Consider the following 13939-nt stretch of genomic DNA (forward strand, 5'->3'; position numbering starts at 1 on the left):
CTGCGTCAGGCTCTGTGCCCAGCAGGGAGCCTGCCTGAGATTCTCTCTCTCTCTCTCCCCCTCTGCTCCTCTCCCTGCTCATGCACGCACACACACACTCTCTCTGTCCAAAATAAATCTTCAAAAACAATAAAAAAATAAATCCCAAGTTTCTGGTAACTTCTTGGTTTCTGGAGGAAACCACTTGCTCTTTGAAACTGTGACTCCATTTCTCCTACAAAGGAGGCCTGGGACTCCTTACAGAGCAAGTTGCACAAGATGGCCATCGAAGGGCTGGATGCCACATGAGCACGTTAGTAGAAAGCTCTTTGGCTGCTTCTGGTCAATTAAGCACAAGATCTTCTGTTTCCAAAAGAAACCAGTGTTGGTTCTTAGGTTCAAAGAAAACCAACTTCTCTGCAGGGTGGTATGTAGACATCGACTACCTTCCTGTCACTGGTTATCTACAAAGCAAGCCTGTGATTCTTGAGCATGAGGAATTCATCCTCAGAGATCCCGTGGCCCAGAACACCTGTGTCCACTCACTCCCGCGCAACCTACAAAGCTGATCTGACTGAAGGGAGAAGGAGTGTGTGTATCACCCCGGGGGTCCACTAAGGTCATCCCTCCGGGGTCCAGCACCTCCTCCAGGAGCCAAGAGTCATGCCAACCACTTTCTTGTAGCCACAAAATCCAAACAACAGCCCTGGTGGCTTTTCTAAGTGGATGTGGCAGCTCCCTGTAAGGCAATCACTGACCTGTCACAACTAAGAAAGAGAACAGATAAAAATACTCTCATCGAAGCCTAGAGGGTGGGTAGAATTCCATGTCTGCCAAGTAGTAAAAATCCATAACATTTTAAATAGTGTCTTAAGCAGAAGCTAATAACAGCCTCTGTCCAAAAGCTGGTGGAGTACAGATGGGACATCAGCCACGCACTTGATGTGGCACCTGGCAGGCAGCCCTCAGAAAACGCATCTGATAGGGAAGGTGTGCTTCCACAAGGAACCCTTCTGTGGGGCCTGGGCTCTACTCTTCAGGACCGGCAGTCTTCTGGGCTAAGTTACTCACATGACAGCTGTTTCTTGCCAGAGGTCAAATGCAGCACTGGACACTGAACTGTGCTAGTAGGCCTCAGTCAACCATCTAAAAGCCAGCATTCAGAGTTTCACTTCTTTCAGCTTTGAGCTTTGGAAGCCCCTTCAAGCTTGGCACCGAGCCTCTGGGAGGACAAAACATGCCCTAAGACAAGAGAGAAATGCGGGAGCCCAGGAATCTGAAATCAAGGTGTGGGCAGGGTCATGCTCCCTCTGAAGGCTCCAGGAGAGGATCATTCCTTGCCCCTTCCAGCATCTGGTGGTTCCACGTTCCTTGGCTTGTGGCTATACCATTCCGATCCCTACCCCCATCTTTACGTGGTCTTCTCACCTATGTCTCTGTGTCTCAAATATTCTTATGTCTTTCTCTAATGGGGACGTCTGTCATTGGATTTAGGGCCACCCTAAAACCGGGATGATCTCATCTTGAGGTCCTTAATTCAATTACACCTGCGAAGGTGATTCTCCAAATAAGGTCACGTTCACAGGTTCCGTGGGTTAGGACTCAGACATATCTTTAGGGGGAACATTATTCAACTCCCTGTAGTCCAACAAACCAGACAAGAATATGAGTTATTTATTTACATGAACATGGGATACTTCATTGTATTTCATCATGGTAAGCCCTGAGACACTACTGAGTTAGAGGCTGGTAGGAAGGTCAACTAAGTGTCCTTGAACAATTTAGAGTCTGTCTGAGCTTCACTGTCCTTATGTGTGAAATGGGGATAACCCAACCTGGTGAGGCCCTTGTACAGATTAACAGTCATTCACGTAGAGTGATTGGCACCCCAATATCTTGTTGATAGGGCTCCAGTCTCTAAAGGCTCCGAGAAAAATATTCAACAAACACGGCAGGAAAAGGCATCCAAAGACTCTTTGATCAAGCCACTTTCAGGAAATGTCTTACATACTTAGATAAAACAGACAAGATCAAGGTTAACAGGCTTGCCAATGGCTGATAATGTCACACCAGTGAGAAATCAAGGACTTCGGGTCATAAGAACAGCCTCTCCCAAGTGGCCGCCTGTGGCCACAGTTTTCCAATGATCCCAGGGTCACCAACCTAAATATACAGCGTGCCATTGCCTCTAGAGTCCCCAGAACACAAGCTGTGTCTTAGTTATCTCTGTGTTCCCCAACACCTAGCACCACTGGCACCTCAGTCACTCAACAAACATTGCTGAAATGAACCAGGACACTCCGGAACCTCAGCTCTGGTTACAGACAACGATACGGGTACATCCTGCTGATTTAAAGCAGCATCCTGAGTACTTCACATACACAGTGACTACATTAGATGGGATAATGCCCTACACGCCCTGGCATGGCAGCTGCTCCAAATGTCAGCAACCAGCAGTCCTTATCTTAACCCTCACCCCAGCCGGAATGGAGGCATCATCGTTCCCATGGTACACCGCAGGCACTGAGGAAAGAGTGGGTAAGTCACAGAGCTAAGACCTGGCAGAGCAGGGTCTGTCACTACAAAGACCTGTATCCTCTCCACTACACACCCTACACCTGATTGTAATATTTAGTCTTGGCTATAAGGCTGGTCCCAGCCCACATATCTATAACCAGACTACGTAGTGAGGCGTGCACCCACACATGTGTGTGTATTGTGTGTGTATGTACATGTACACACACACAGTACCATCGCTGAAAGAATATGCCAGAGGGAACATGGAGCTGAAAAGCAAGTTCCCAAGGAACACGGTAAATTGCCTTGCCCTGTTAAGCTCCTGAATTGTACTGCCAAAGGGCCAAGTGTCCCATGTCACACTCCACTGAGCTCACAGAAGCAACGTATACAATGTCTTGTAAACTCTATAAAGCCTCATCCCCAGGTTTATTACTTCCTGTTGAATTCGTGTTTCTAAGCCTACAGGGAGAGAAACATGAAATGTGCTCAACACTCGTGTCCTAGCACTTTCCTCTCCACTGAAACTCCCAAGGAAAGTGGTCAGGAGACATGACCAGGAATTAAAGGTCATCCCAGCCTCGGAACTTACAGGAGGAATGGATGCTGGGGAAGCTTTTGCGGCCCTCGGACACCAGATCAGGGTCACCCGTGCAGTGCATTTCCGAGTTCATCACTCCATCTGGAAAGCAGCGGTAAAAGAAATCGGGGCGAGGTCTACAAAAGACACCATGGACATTTTCAATATAAAATGCTGCATCGCAAAGGAACCCCCAGCTGACCCCACCTTTCCCTGCTGCCCCCAGCTCCTCCTCCTGCCGTCCACACCAGCGCTCCCCCGGCACCACTCCAGACTCAGTGATCTTGGGGAAAGCTCAGGTTTCGGGGTCAGAAAGCTCTGAGTTGGAACTCTCACGCTGCCACATACTCATTTGTGGACCTTGGGAAGGTCCCACAGCCTCCCCTAGCCTCAGCTTCCACATCTGTAAAAGGGGAGATGAACACCTGCCCCCAGGGGAGGTTGTGAGGGCTGGAGGAGAGGACTGATGGGAGGCATCTAAGCATGGTGCCAAAGGAGAAGGTAGTTCCTGCCTCCAATGACAGCTCCCATTCAGCGGCTGCTTCCAGAAGCCCAGACTCCAGGCTCCTCATGTCCCCACATCTTGAATTTGGATGGTCAGTTGCCCCTCTTCGAATAGCGGGTCTCACGTAACCTCACTGAGACCGAGGACCCAACAGCTCAGCTCCATGGTACAGAGCGCATGGCCATGTAGGCTGGCCTCCCTGGCCCAGGTCTGGGGACACAGACCTCACGGGGCATGGGCAGAAGTGGGGCCCAAGGTTGAACCCCCTGCCGCAGGCACAGCTGGTACTTATGGAGCCATTACCAGGTACCATACACAGTGCCAAGCACGGCACCCCCATCGTACCACGTGGCTCTTATGCCAACTCTGGGACTTCCTTCATCTGACAGGGGCAAAAATGAAGGTTTAGAAAGATTACACTCCTGTCCAAGGTCACATCCAATCTGCAAGAGGAAAAGACAAGCCTGCACCCCAGTGATTGGATTCCTGCACTGACACACTTCCCCCCGTGTTTTTCTGCCTTCCTCTGGTGAGGATTCTCACACAGATGAGTGATGGCCAATCCCTTCCCACTAATTCAGCTAATATTTGCTGAAGGCCAGCCATGGGCAAGGCTTTGCTGGTGCTGTAAACACACGGCCCCTTTTATGCACATAGTGAGTCACACCAACTCTTTCCAGCTCTGAGATCTAGGCCTAATAATAATCTGTCAATATCAATAAAATATCAATGATCAGTATCAAAAAAATCTCTCAGATTTTCTGATGTACTCTCTCCCCCCTACACGGCTACTGTTTCTCCAAGTGTGGCTATTCACCTACTGAACCAAAACCCCCAGAGCAGACAAGACCTGGGAACCAGCATTTTATCGGGGCCCCAAGGCAACTCTTAACACAGCAAGTTGGGAGAACACCACTGCTCCATGGTCAGGCACTGCCCAATTTGTAGCCACCTTCTGCCCCCTAGGTGCCTGGCTAGCACCCTCCCCCAGGCAGATAATCAGTAAATGCTGGAGCTTCTGAGATGGGAGCTAACCTGTCCAAGGCCAACGGCCAAAGTCAGGCCTCAGATCCAGGTCTTTCTGACTGTTCATCTCTATGGAAACTAGCTCACTTCTGGAGCAGTGGAGGGAAAAGGCAAGATAAATGGAGAACAGAAATCATGTCCTGGGGGCAACCAGAAGTGTTCCTTAAGCCAAAGCTCAAATGCCAATCCACAGATGACCTTGAGAGTCTAAGCCACCCTTTGTTTCTTTCTGGAACTTACCTTCCCACTATTAACTTAATAGTGTTTGTGCAGACTCCATTCAGAGCAAGAGCCAAGGACACCGCTACAAAACAAAACCAACAGATAGAAGAATAACCAGCTGGCTCTCAAACCACAATCATCGCCATCAACGTTATCATCGTCATCACTGTTACATCATCATACTACTCATTATGACTATGGACATATGAGCCAATAGTTTAAAAGACAGGGGGAAGTCTGAGTGGCTAGAGTAAAATACAATTAAGGCAAGACTTTGGAGAGTGGCTCATAAAATCTCAAGCTTCTAGGACACAAAATTTATCTCTTCTCCTTGACTAAAATTTTTAATACTGGAAAGGAAACTATCCATTATGTTTTGGCCTGATATGAACAGATTTAATACTACAGGATGTCGAGTTTCTTTCACATGTTCTTTACAAAACATAACTTTTTGATTTGTTTCTGGCAACTTCTCAAACATAACTCTAATCAGAGCAGCTCCTGGACTCCTTTAGAGTAGGACATTCCCGCTCCGCGATTATCTCTGTGTTGACCCACCACCTGCTGACAGCTGTCCCTTTGTTATCAAACAAATCACTTTCTGAGAAGGTAAACAGTCCCAACACCTCCCTGGGTTCTGAGAAGGTTTGCCTAGGTGGTGCTTTTTGCCACCTGAGGCAATAGGAACTTCTGGACTACATTATTTAAAAATATAAAGCCTGGGGACTTTTTCTAAGTAGCTCGGAAGGACATTGCTGGATAAAGTACAGATCATTCAAAGGGTACCTCACAAGTCTCTCCTATTTTATCAAAACTGCAAAAAGGGTGAATCAATGTGATAGAAGGTCAAATGCCTTGCATAAAAACCTACAGATGCCCCATTCCAATGCTTTGTTGAATAACAAAGCACGTGAGCTACCATTTCCCTTTGGCAGGCCATTAACTGTTCAACAGTAGCTGAGATTTATGTAAGAAAACAGAGGTGGAGAGATATTTCCAGGAAGGAGCTGCCTAGAGCAATGCATGGTCATTAAGGGAGACAAACGTGTTCTCTGAACAGAAAGTACCGCGCAATGGCCGCCACCGTCACCAAGGGCACCGGCCACAGAGACTGATACAAAACCTATCTGCTTTTAACAAGTCATGAGAAGCAGAGAGAACAGAGGGGCCAGTTCAAATGAAAACCTTTGTCAAAAGGAAACTAATCACCTAAGCGCAAGATGGGCCACAATGGGCCCTATCTGAGTGAGGACGGATGGTGCGGGGAGAGCCAAGCAGGAGTCACAGCCCAGCACTGCCATTAACACACCAAGCAGGCAACTGGGACGGATAAATTGGAAACCAGTGTGTAGGAATTCAGAGAGATCTTGTGATACCATTCTGCATGCACAGACCCTTCCTTCTAAAATGCTGACCTTCCTTCTCTCTAGCCAGCTCAGAGCCCCCCTGAGAGGTCTCCTTTGCAGAGAGGAGGGAAAATGCCCTGGGCTCTCTTCACTGCCATATTCTCCCCAGAGCCAGGACAATTAACAGGCTGTGAGATCACCCGGCATGACTGGGGTCTTTTCCTGGTAGAGCTGCTTTGGCAGGCTCATGGCTGTGTTTTCCCAGCAGGGCCGGCCTCCTTCTGATCCTGGTCCTAGCATGGCCTTAGCACAGAGGAGGTCTCTGGGAACAAGCATCGCCAGCTGATCTCCCAGTGCCCTTGGGGAACTTCACAGACTGCTACATCAATGCAGAACACCATACACATCCCCAGTCTCAGCACTGGGTTGGCTTTATTGTAGCAAAGAGCAGTTCTTTGAAAAGTTTCAAGTAACTGAGCTAGAAAACCTGTAGATGTGATGTAACTGCCAACAGCCGGCAACTTCACTCTCTGATCCAGAAGCCTGAAGGAGACAGAAAACAATGGGGCTACTGACTGACAACATTTAGGGTGAAAGTCCTCTCATCATTCTGGAAGTAAACTGAATGGATTATTTTCATCTGAATAGTACAACCCCTAGGGGACCACTATGGGGAACTCCCACCGATAGCAGAGGGTAGGCTGGGACCAGATCAAGAGGCATGAAGGGCTGCCTGAGCAGGAAATGAACAGCCCCAATCAGGAACGCTTGTCGATTAACAATAACCCAGTGGGTCTCTTTCATAAGAGTCATGCTGACAACATCCCACAGCACTGTGGGTTTGAGAGAACAGACAAACCGACAAACCAGGCTGTGCCCAATAAAGAAATTCAAAATAATGTGTCATGTGAGTTAGCCCACAAGTGGCCTGTATGGAGAACACTACTGGTCATACACATCCCAGAGGTTAGAGAGCTTTTGTTGTTACTTTGTTTGTTGTTGAGAATTTGGAGCTGCAGGATTTCTGTAACAGGAGACTCTGTTGTATCGACTGGCTGTTCTGCAGCCGAAATTCCTAAAAGCAGGATGCTGCACAGGGGCAAGCCTCGCCCGTCTCGTCTACAGCAGAAGCGTGAAGGTGGCCACTGTGGACGTGTAGGTAAGAGGCAGTCTTGGGATTCAGGGACCTGAGCACCAAATCACTCTCACTGAGAAAGTCCTGAATTCTAGATCACATTGGAAAGGCTACACCTGGTTTTCTGTCCTGACTTTTTTAAAGATCAGTCCCTCACCCCCTACTTCTGAGGATTCCTAAAAGAAGTGATTTAAAAAACAAAAAAGTCATGTACAACAGGAGGCTCCCCAGGCAGGCTTTCATCTATTTAGGCAAACAGAACATCCAAAGACTCTACCCTTCTCTGTTAACATATACAAGGCAAGGTGTGGTGTGCAATTTTGAAATGTCATCTAAGGGAGATTTCGTGGAAAATGAAAAAGTCTAGAGAAGTAACTTACTGCCACAACAACACCCAACTCCAACAGCTGGCAGTAAATTATAACCATAACCACAAACGACCAGAGACTCGTGACTATTGTGTCCAAGCGTGAAAAATGAGTCGAGCCAGCGGGTCTGCCTGGGAAGTCTCGTCTATGAGACAAAGAGCTGCTTGGAGGTGGGTCCTGGAGATGATGGTTCTACGGGTGTGGGCCAGGAGCAACCACCCCTGCAAGCCCAAACCTCATAGAAACCAAAGGCAGGGGCAGGATTAGGCAGGATGTGTGACGGGAAGAGGGAAGGCATGTTATAGAGAGGAGTGTGTCTCCACCCCCGCTGGCCCAGCTCCCAACTCCAGTCCCCACGAAGCTCTTCTGTCCATTCTCCCCCCATTCTTGGGTATTTGTGAGATTGCTCATATAGTCCTATAACTGACCCCTAATTTATATGAGCTAATTGGAGAGTGATTCTGTTCTGCTCAGTTAGAGCCCAACCAAAGCCTGGTTATGTAAGAAATATTCCCTGTTCTATTTCAGAGCACAAATCCCCTTCGCTGCTCTGCATACCCCAGATGTTGCCCTTACCACCCCCACTCCTGTACCAAGAAAAGAGAAGACCATATTTTGCTACATTTCCATTTCCTCAAAGCCCAGTAATTTACAAACATACTCTTGGAGGTGGGAAATCTCATTTTTCAGATATATCTAACTGAATGAATGGTAAGTCTATACAATATACCAAAAGTGGTTTATGTGAGGGTTTGGATAGTTTTTATTGGGATATCAAAAAAATAAAAATGATTCAGTACTTCTAATGATCAGAAAGCTGAAAACCTGACTATTGGGTAGTTTATTTTTGTTACTAAGCAAGTGAATTAGCTTTGTTTTCTCTTAATACTGTCATTTACTCAGTCATTTAACTAATATGAAGATCATAAAAATGTTTTTATCTTATTTTTTAAAAATATTTTTTCTTTAAGACTTTATTTATTTGCCAGAGAGAAATACAGTGAGAGAGGGAAAACAAGCAGGGGGAATGGGAGAGGGAGAAAGAGGCTTCCCGCTGAGCAGGGAGCCTAAGGACCCTGGGATCATGACCTGAGCCAAAGGCAGAAGCTTAGGGACTGAGCCACCCAGGCGTCCCTGGTTTTTTCTTTAAAATGTCAAGCTCGTGTCATCGGCAGCTATGGCTTAGCTTGGAAAGAATTTCTAACAACGGCATCATAGTCAATGGCAAAGATTGTGGCACTCTTTATACAATAACAACTGCTTAACTGCCAAAATGCCTCCCCCAAAAAATGAGCTATGGAGTTTATTTCCAATTTCTATTGTATTTTACATCTGCTTTTGACCTTTGTGCCTCTAGCCAATGATGACTGGTCAAGAAGTCCATGGTTGATTTCTGAATTGCCCGTAATATAGACTTATTAGCCACAGACGTGGGATTGGACAGTCAATGGCAACAGTTTCAGATTCTCTTTGCTTCATGGCTGAGAGCTACCCGGCTGCGGTGTCTGAGCAGCACAGAGCTCGGAGGTACGCTTGGACATTCACATTCAGCACAATGGACAGCGACAAGGCTGCCGCTGAAGGTGCGATGCTCACTTTTGTACACTAGCTTTTCTTAGGGTTAAAAGTTTATCTTTCCTTATTTCTCCCAAGCTTAATTTGACCAAGAGAAAAATCAGTTGGGTGCAACAGAGATTTTTTAAATCTACTGATCTAATTAAGTCCAGCCCCATCCCCTAGAGCAGGAACTGTGAATACTCTACCTAAGAAGGCTTCCTTAATTTCAGTCTTGTCCGTTCGCCGGATAATTTTCACCACACAAATAACAGCCAGGGGTGTGAGGAAAGAAATTGCCTGGAAAAAAAATAACAAATAATCCCTTATGAGGACAGCAGTTTGTTATCAGAGGGCTGACTGATAATTAGTTCAAGTTAGTTTCATTCAGACTCACTAGTTGAATGATCTTACTGAACTCCTGACCTCAAACAAAGAAAGAGGATTTATATCTATACTTAGAGACTCTGAAGACTTAAAAAAAAAAAATTGGAGATCTGATTGTGGGTTATAATTGATTTGTAATTGCTGGAAGCCATGTTTAAAGTGGTGGCTTTTTAAACAGAAACGCACAGCCTATAATCATGATGACTCAGCTTTGCCAGCAACCCCCTCACATCCTCCCCAGCAGAATGGTGCAGGAACCCTTGGCCTCGCATCCCCAGCTCTCTGGCAACATGGGCGTACGGTGGATTTGCTTACAGTCAATTCATCCATTTCATCCATTTCTTTGGTGTTCTTTTGTTGAATTTCATTTCCTCCTCAAAGCAGAGTTTAATCCTTTTGCTTGCCACCTCTCTTCCTTTCCTCCCTCACCTTCCCTCCCCTGGCCCAAAGCACACAAAAGTGCAATAAGTGCTTAATGAATCAAGCTGGTTGAATTCAGATGCAAGCAGCACTCATTACAGAACCCTCTATAAGGCAGGAACTGTGTTTGGGTAGCATCAGGTACTGGCATCTCTTAAATCCTCATGATGACTCTGTGAGTGTCTTTGCCAGGTTTGGGGACTCAATCATGTGCCCAAGGACATAAAGCTGGGGAGTAGCAAGGCTAGGCTTTGGAGATCAGGTTTTCTGCCTGCCATATCTAGCCTTTATTCAACATTCTACAGTTAGTAAATCGTTTTTGACTTTCCAACAACCAAGAAAAGTATTTCAGTTACATCTTTATGACTATAACATCCAAGGATAACAGTATCAGAGGGGACTCAATATCTTGCAAATCCACAACTGGCCTAACAGCGGCAGGAAGGGTGGGGTATGGTAACCAATGCTCACACTTTTGGAAATCTCCACCTGTACTCAAATGCAATGCCACTTTGTGGAAAGGGGCTTTCTAATCGGACTAAGGCACCGCTGGGAGACACTTTTCTGTTATAAAAACAGAAATCACCCAAATGAACATAGTCTTTCAAAATGACTGGAGATGTGATACACACTTGCTACAACCAGATTGCCAGAGCTCAGCACATCCTGGGGTCTCCTCTTTGGGAACTGTCTTTGGAGGCAGTTCATGAGACATGAGAAAAGCCCTCTCCTTACTGGCCAGTCTCATTCCCACCACAATGGTAGTCACCAGTTTGCTGAGCCTCCTGATCAGCTGTGGCCCTAAATGAATCGGCTGTTTAAACACCAAATGGGCAAGTCCTATCACCATGGAGGGTATTTGGAAGAATGCAAGTCAAAGGGCAGCTTTAGAAGAGGAGATTCAGAACTGAAGCAGAGAATTTCCCCCAAAGGCAACTGGAAAAGACAAGACTCACTTGAGAATTAATAGTTCTGGCAAACACGGGCAAGCTCCCCTGAGTGCTTCGGTGGCTCTCACCCTTGAAGAACAGTCAGGCTTGTTACAATGCTGAGTCCCTCAATTATACGCACAGGTCATGTCTGGCAATCGACACTTTGTAACAAGCATCACAAATGATGCTGTTGCTGGTGACTGAGAAACACTGCGTCAGAGTTTCGAATTACACATTCAGTGGTGGAAGAGTGATGACTGAAGCCCTTGCTTGCTGACGTCCAAAGTTATGGTTAAGGTCAAAAAAACCCCCACCTCCTTGTTTCCTCTCACCTCAGCCGTGCAAAGCAGGCCGCACACTCCCAAACAGGGGAAAGCAGCTCACTGAGCAGTGAACAGCTTGGCAATGACCTCACTGACAGTCAAAGATGAGAACAACGTGCGACTGAAGGAAACATTCCAAGGCAATCCCAGATGACGTACTCTAAGGCTAGAGTGAATAAAACCCCAGAAAAAATATAAATTGGCAAGACTTTCCCTACCTCGGAGGCTGCCTACAGGAGATCGTGAGCAGGAATATACCAGCCAAGAGGGGACAGAGACACCACAGGGGAGACCGACAGCTCCAGGCCCATGAAGAGGGGCTGGAGAAGGCACTACGGCTACCCAGTGGCTCCAGGCTGCAACTTAGTGGCCAAGGGGGTCTCCCTGAGCATTGCTCCCTGCCCCAGCTCCCCTGCTTCCACCAGATCCTCACTCTGATGGCCCAACCAGACTGCACTTCATTTCACCCATTCTAGGAATTCCTAGATAGATTCATGTTGGTTTCTCTTCTAGAAGCACTGACAAACAGCTTCCTGGGCCAGTGCTAGGCACCCAGAAGGGCCAGGGCTCCCCAGCTCATGAGCTCCCCGAGAGGGAATCCCTCAGACGAAGCTCCCACTCAGAAGGCTGCAGAAATCTCTGTGCATGACCGTGCACCCGTCTTTCTCTCCTGCCATCATCCTAACGATGTTTGGGCTCCAGTCTCAATTCTTCTTCCCGAATACATAGCTGTCGTATCCTCAGACAGCATGGTCTTCAAATCAGCACAGACAGAGACATATTTACATTGACCATGTGCTCCCCTTTTTACTAATATTTTCCAACTAGAAGACAGGAGTTAAGAGATTAGCCCCAGAAGCCAACACATTAGGAAAACAACTTCCTTCTGGGCAAAAGCACCTCTGAACTGAATAAAAGAGAAATAAATCCTCCTTTCACCTGACAAACCAGATTGAATTACACCGGTGTACCGCCCCCCCCCCCAAAAAAAAATCCCACACAAGCATTTAGAGGCCGCTTTTCTGCCAGCCGAGCCCATGAGCGGAAGATGGACACTGAGACGGGGAGGTGGGGAATGATTACTTCTACTTCCAAACAGATGTGGAGATGGAGGGCAAAAGGGGGCAGGAAAATTTCCCTGGTACAGTTCTCCCTCAGGTTAGTCTTTCCATGGCTTCAAAATTCTTTTGAAAATCCTGGGAACGAGCCCAGTGGAAAGACAGTGAATGGTTAGTGCTTATTAAATGGGACCTGAGAGAGAACAGAACAACCAGCCAATCATTGCTGCGGGATGCAGGGGACAGAGGGAACTCTCTTCAGGCTTGAGTTTCCCTCACTAGTTATGAGAATGGGGCTGCTCAGTATATGTACATAAGTCAGATAACCGGGCTAACGTGCTCTGAAAACTTACGAAAGGCCATGGTCTGTTCTAGGCACCTGAGGCAAATATACACACTAATACATCCTTCCTCGATGGATAGGAAGCTAAGGCACAGAAAGGTTAAACAACCTGCTGAAAGTCACACAGCTAATAAGTGCTAAAGTGAAGATCTGTACCTAAACTGTTTAAATGAAGCTCTGTGCTTTTATTTTTTTAATGTTAAAAATAAGTCAGAGTTTTTTGGGTTTTTTAAAAAGATTTTATTTATATATTTGACACAGAAAAAGTGAGAAAGGGAACACAAGCTGGGGGCATAGGAGAGGGAGAAGCAGGCTTCCCACTGAGCATGGAGCCTGACAAGGGGCTTGATCCCAGGACCCTGGGACCACTACCTGAGCCAAAGTCAGACACTTAATGACTGAGCCACCAAGGCACCCCTAAGCTCTGTGCTTTGAACCATGGTGTTATAGAAGTTCTCACCTTAGAAGTAATAAAACATGGTAAATGCCATTTCTCTAGAAATGGAGGAGGAAGTAAGGGCTCATGTCCAGGAACATAGTAGATAAGCCACAGAAATGTCAGTGGCAGGTGTCACAGATTAAGCACCTACTACATGTGAGGGGCCCCTACTCTGTTGGGGGAAACATTATTCTTACACAGCCCACAAAACTTAGAACTCTGAGCAATAAGTGAATTCCCGAAGGCATGTACGCGGTGGGCCTAGGAAACCCCCAACCTGGGCTGCCATGCTGCCTGGACTGGAGTCTTGAATCACAGGGATCGCCTAAGCCCAAATGCCTCATCTTGGCATGAGATGAGAAAACTGAGGTTGAGGTCATTCTTGCATTAAGAAACATTTTGTAGTCTACGGACTGAGCGCGCCCTGAATGTGCCCAATCTCGTCTGATCTCGAAAGCTAAGCAGGGTCAGACCTGGTTAGTACTTGGATGGGAGACCGCCTGGGAATACTGGGTGCTGTAGGCTTTTTAAAAAAAAAAAAAAAAAAATTGTAAGCTACTGATTAATTGTACTCCACACAGCCCACATGTCAAAATAACATATAAATCATCAGGCAGGACCTGGTATGCAGCTGGTTTTGCATGATGCTATGCCCTGGGCTGAGAAGCCAGAGCTCTGCAGAGGGAAATGTAGGGAACAGACCCAGATTAAGGAAAGCCAGGTTCAAGCTCCAGCCCTGACACTTACCAGCTTTCTGACCGTGAGCAAGTCACTCTACCTCTTCCCCTCCGAGACTCAGTTTCCT

At 46.9% G+C, this 13939-nt stretch overlaps 1 protein-coding gene and 1 pseudogene across 3 annotated transcripts in view; one reads left to right on the forward strand and one right to left on the reverse strand.

Moving 5' to 3' along the window:
* PLPP4 (phospholipid phosphatase 4) overlaps positions 1–13939 on the reverse strand; it is a 113588-nt gene that overhangs the window by 52524 nt on the left and 47125 nt on the right. The window contains exons 3-5 of one of the 3 annotated variants that reach the window (XM_032878454.1): positions 9442–9532; positions 4848–4911; positions 3089–3213 (exon numbers count right to left, since the gene is read on the reverse strand). In XM_032878454.1, the coding sequence (XP_032734345.1) occupies positions 3089–3213; positions 4848–4911; positions 9442–9532 (280 nt within the window). The remainder of the gene's footprint in view (positions 1–3088; positions 3214–4847; positions 4912–9441; positions 9533–13939) is intronic. The other 2 variants (XM_032878474.1, XM_032878464.1) reach the window with 2 other exon arrangements.
* On the forward strand, positions 13539–13659 carry LOC116858540 (annotated as a pseudogene).

The sequence above is a fragment of the Lontra canadensis genome, unplaced genomic scaffold (assembly GCF_010015895.1).
Source record: "Lontra canadensis isolate GAN:19392208 unplaced genomic scaffold, GSC_riverotter_1.0 scaffold3, whole genome shotgun sequence".
NCBI classification, from domain to species: Eukaryota; Metazoa; Chordata; class Mammalia; order Carnivora; family Mustelidae; genus Lontra; species Lontra canadensis.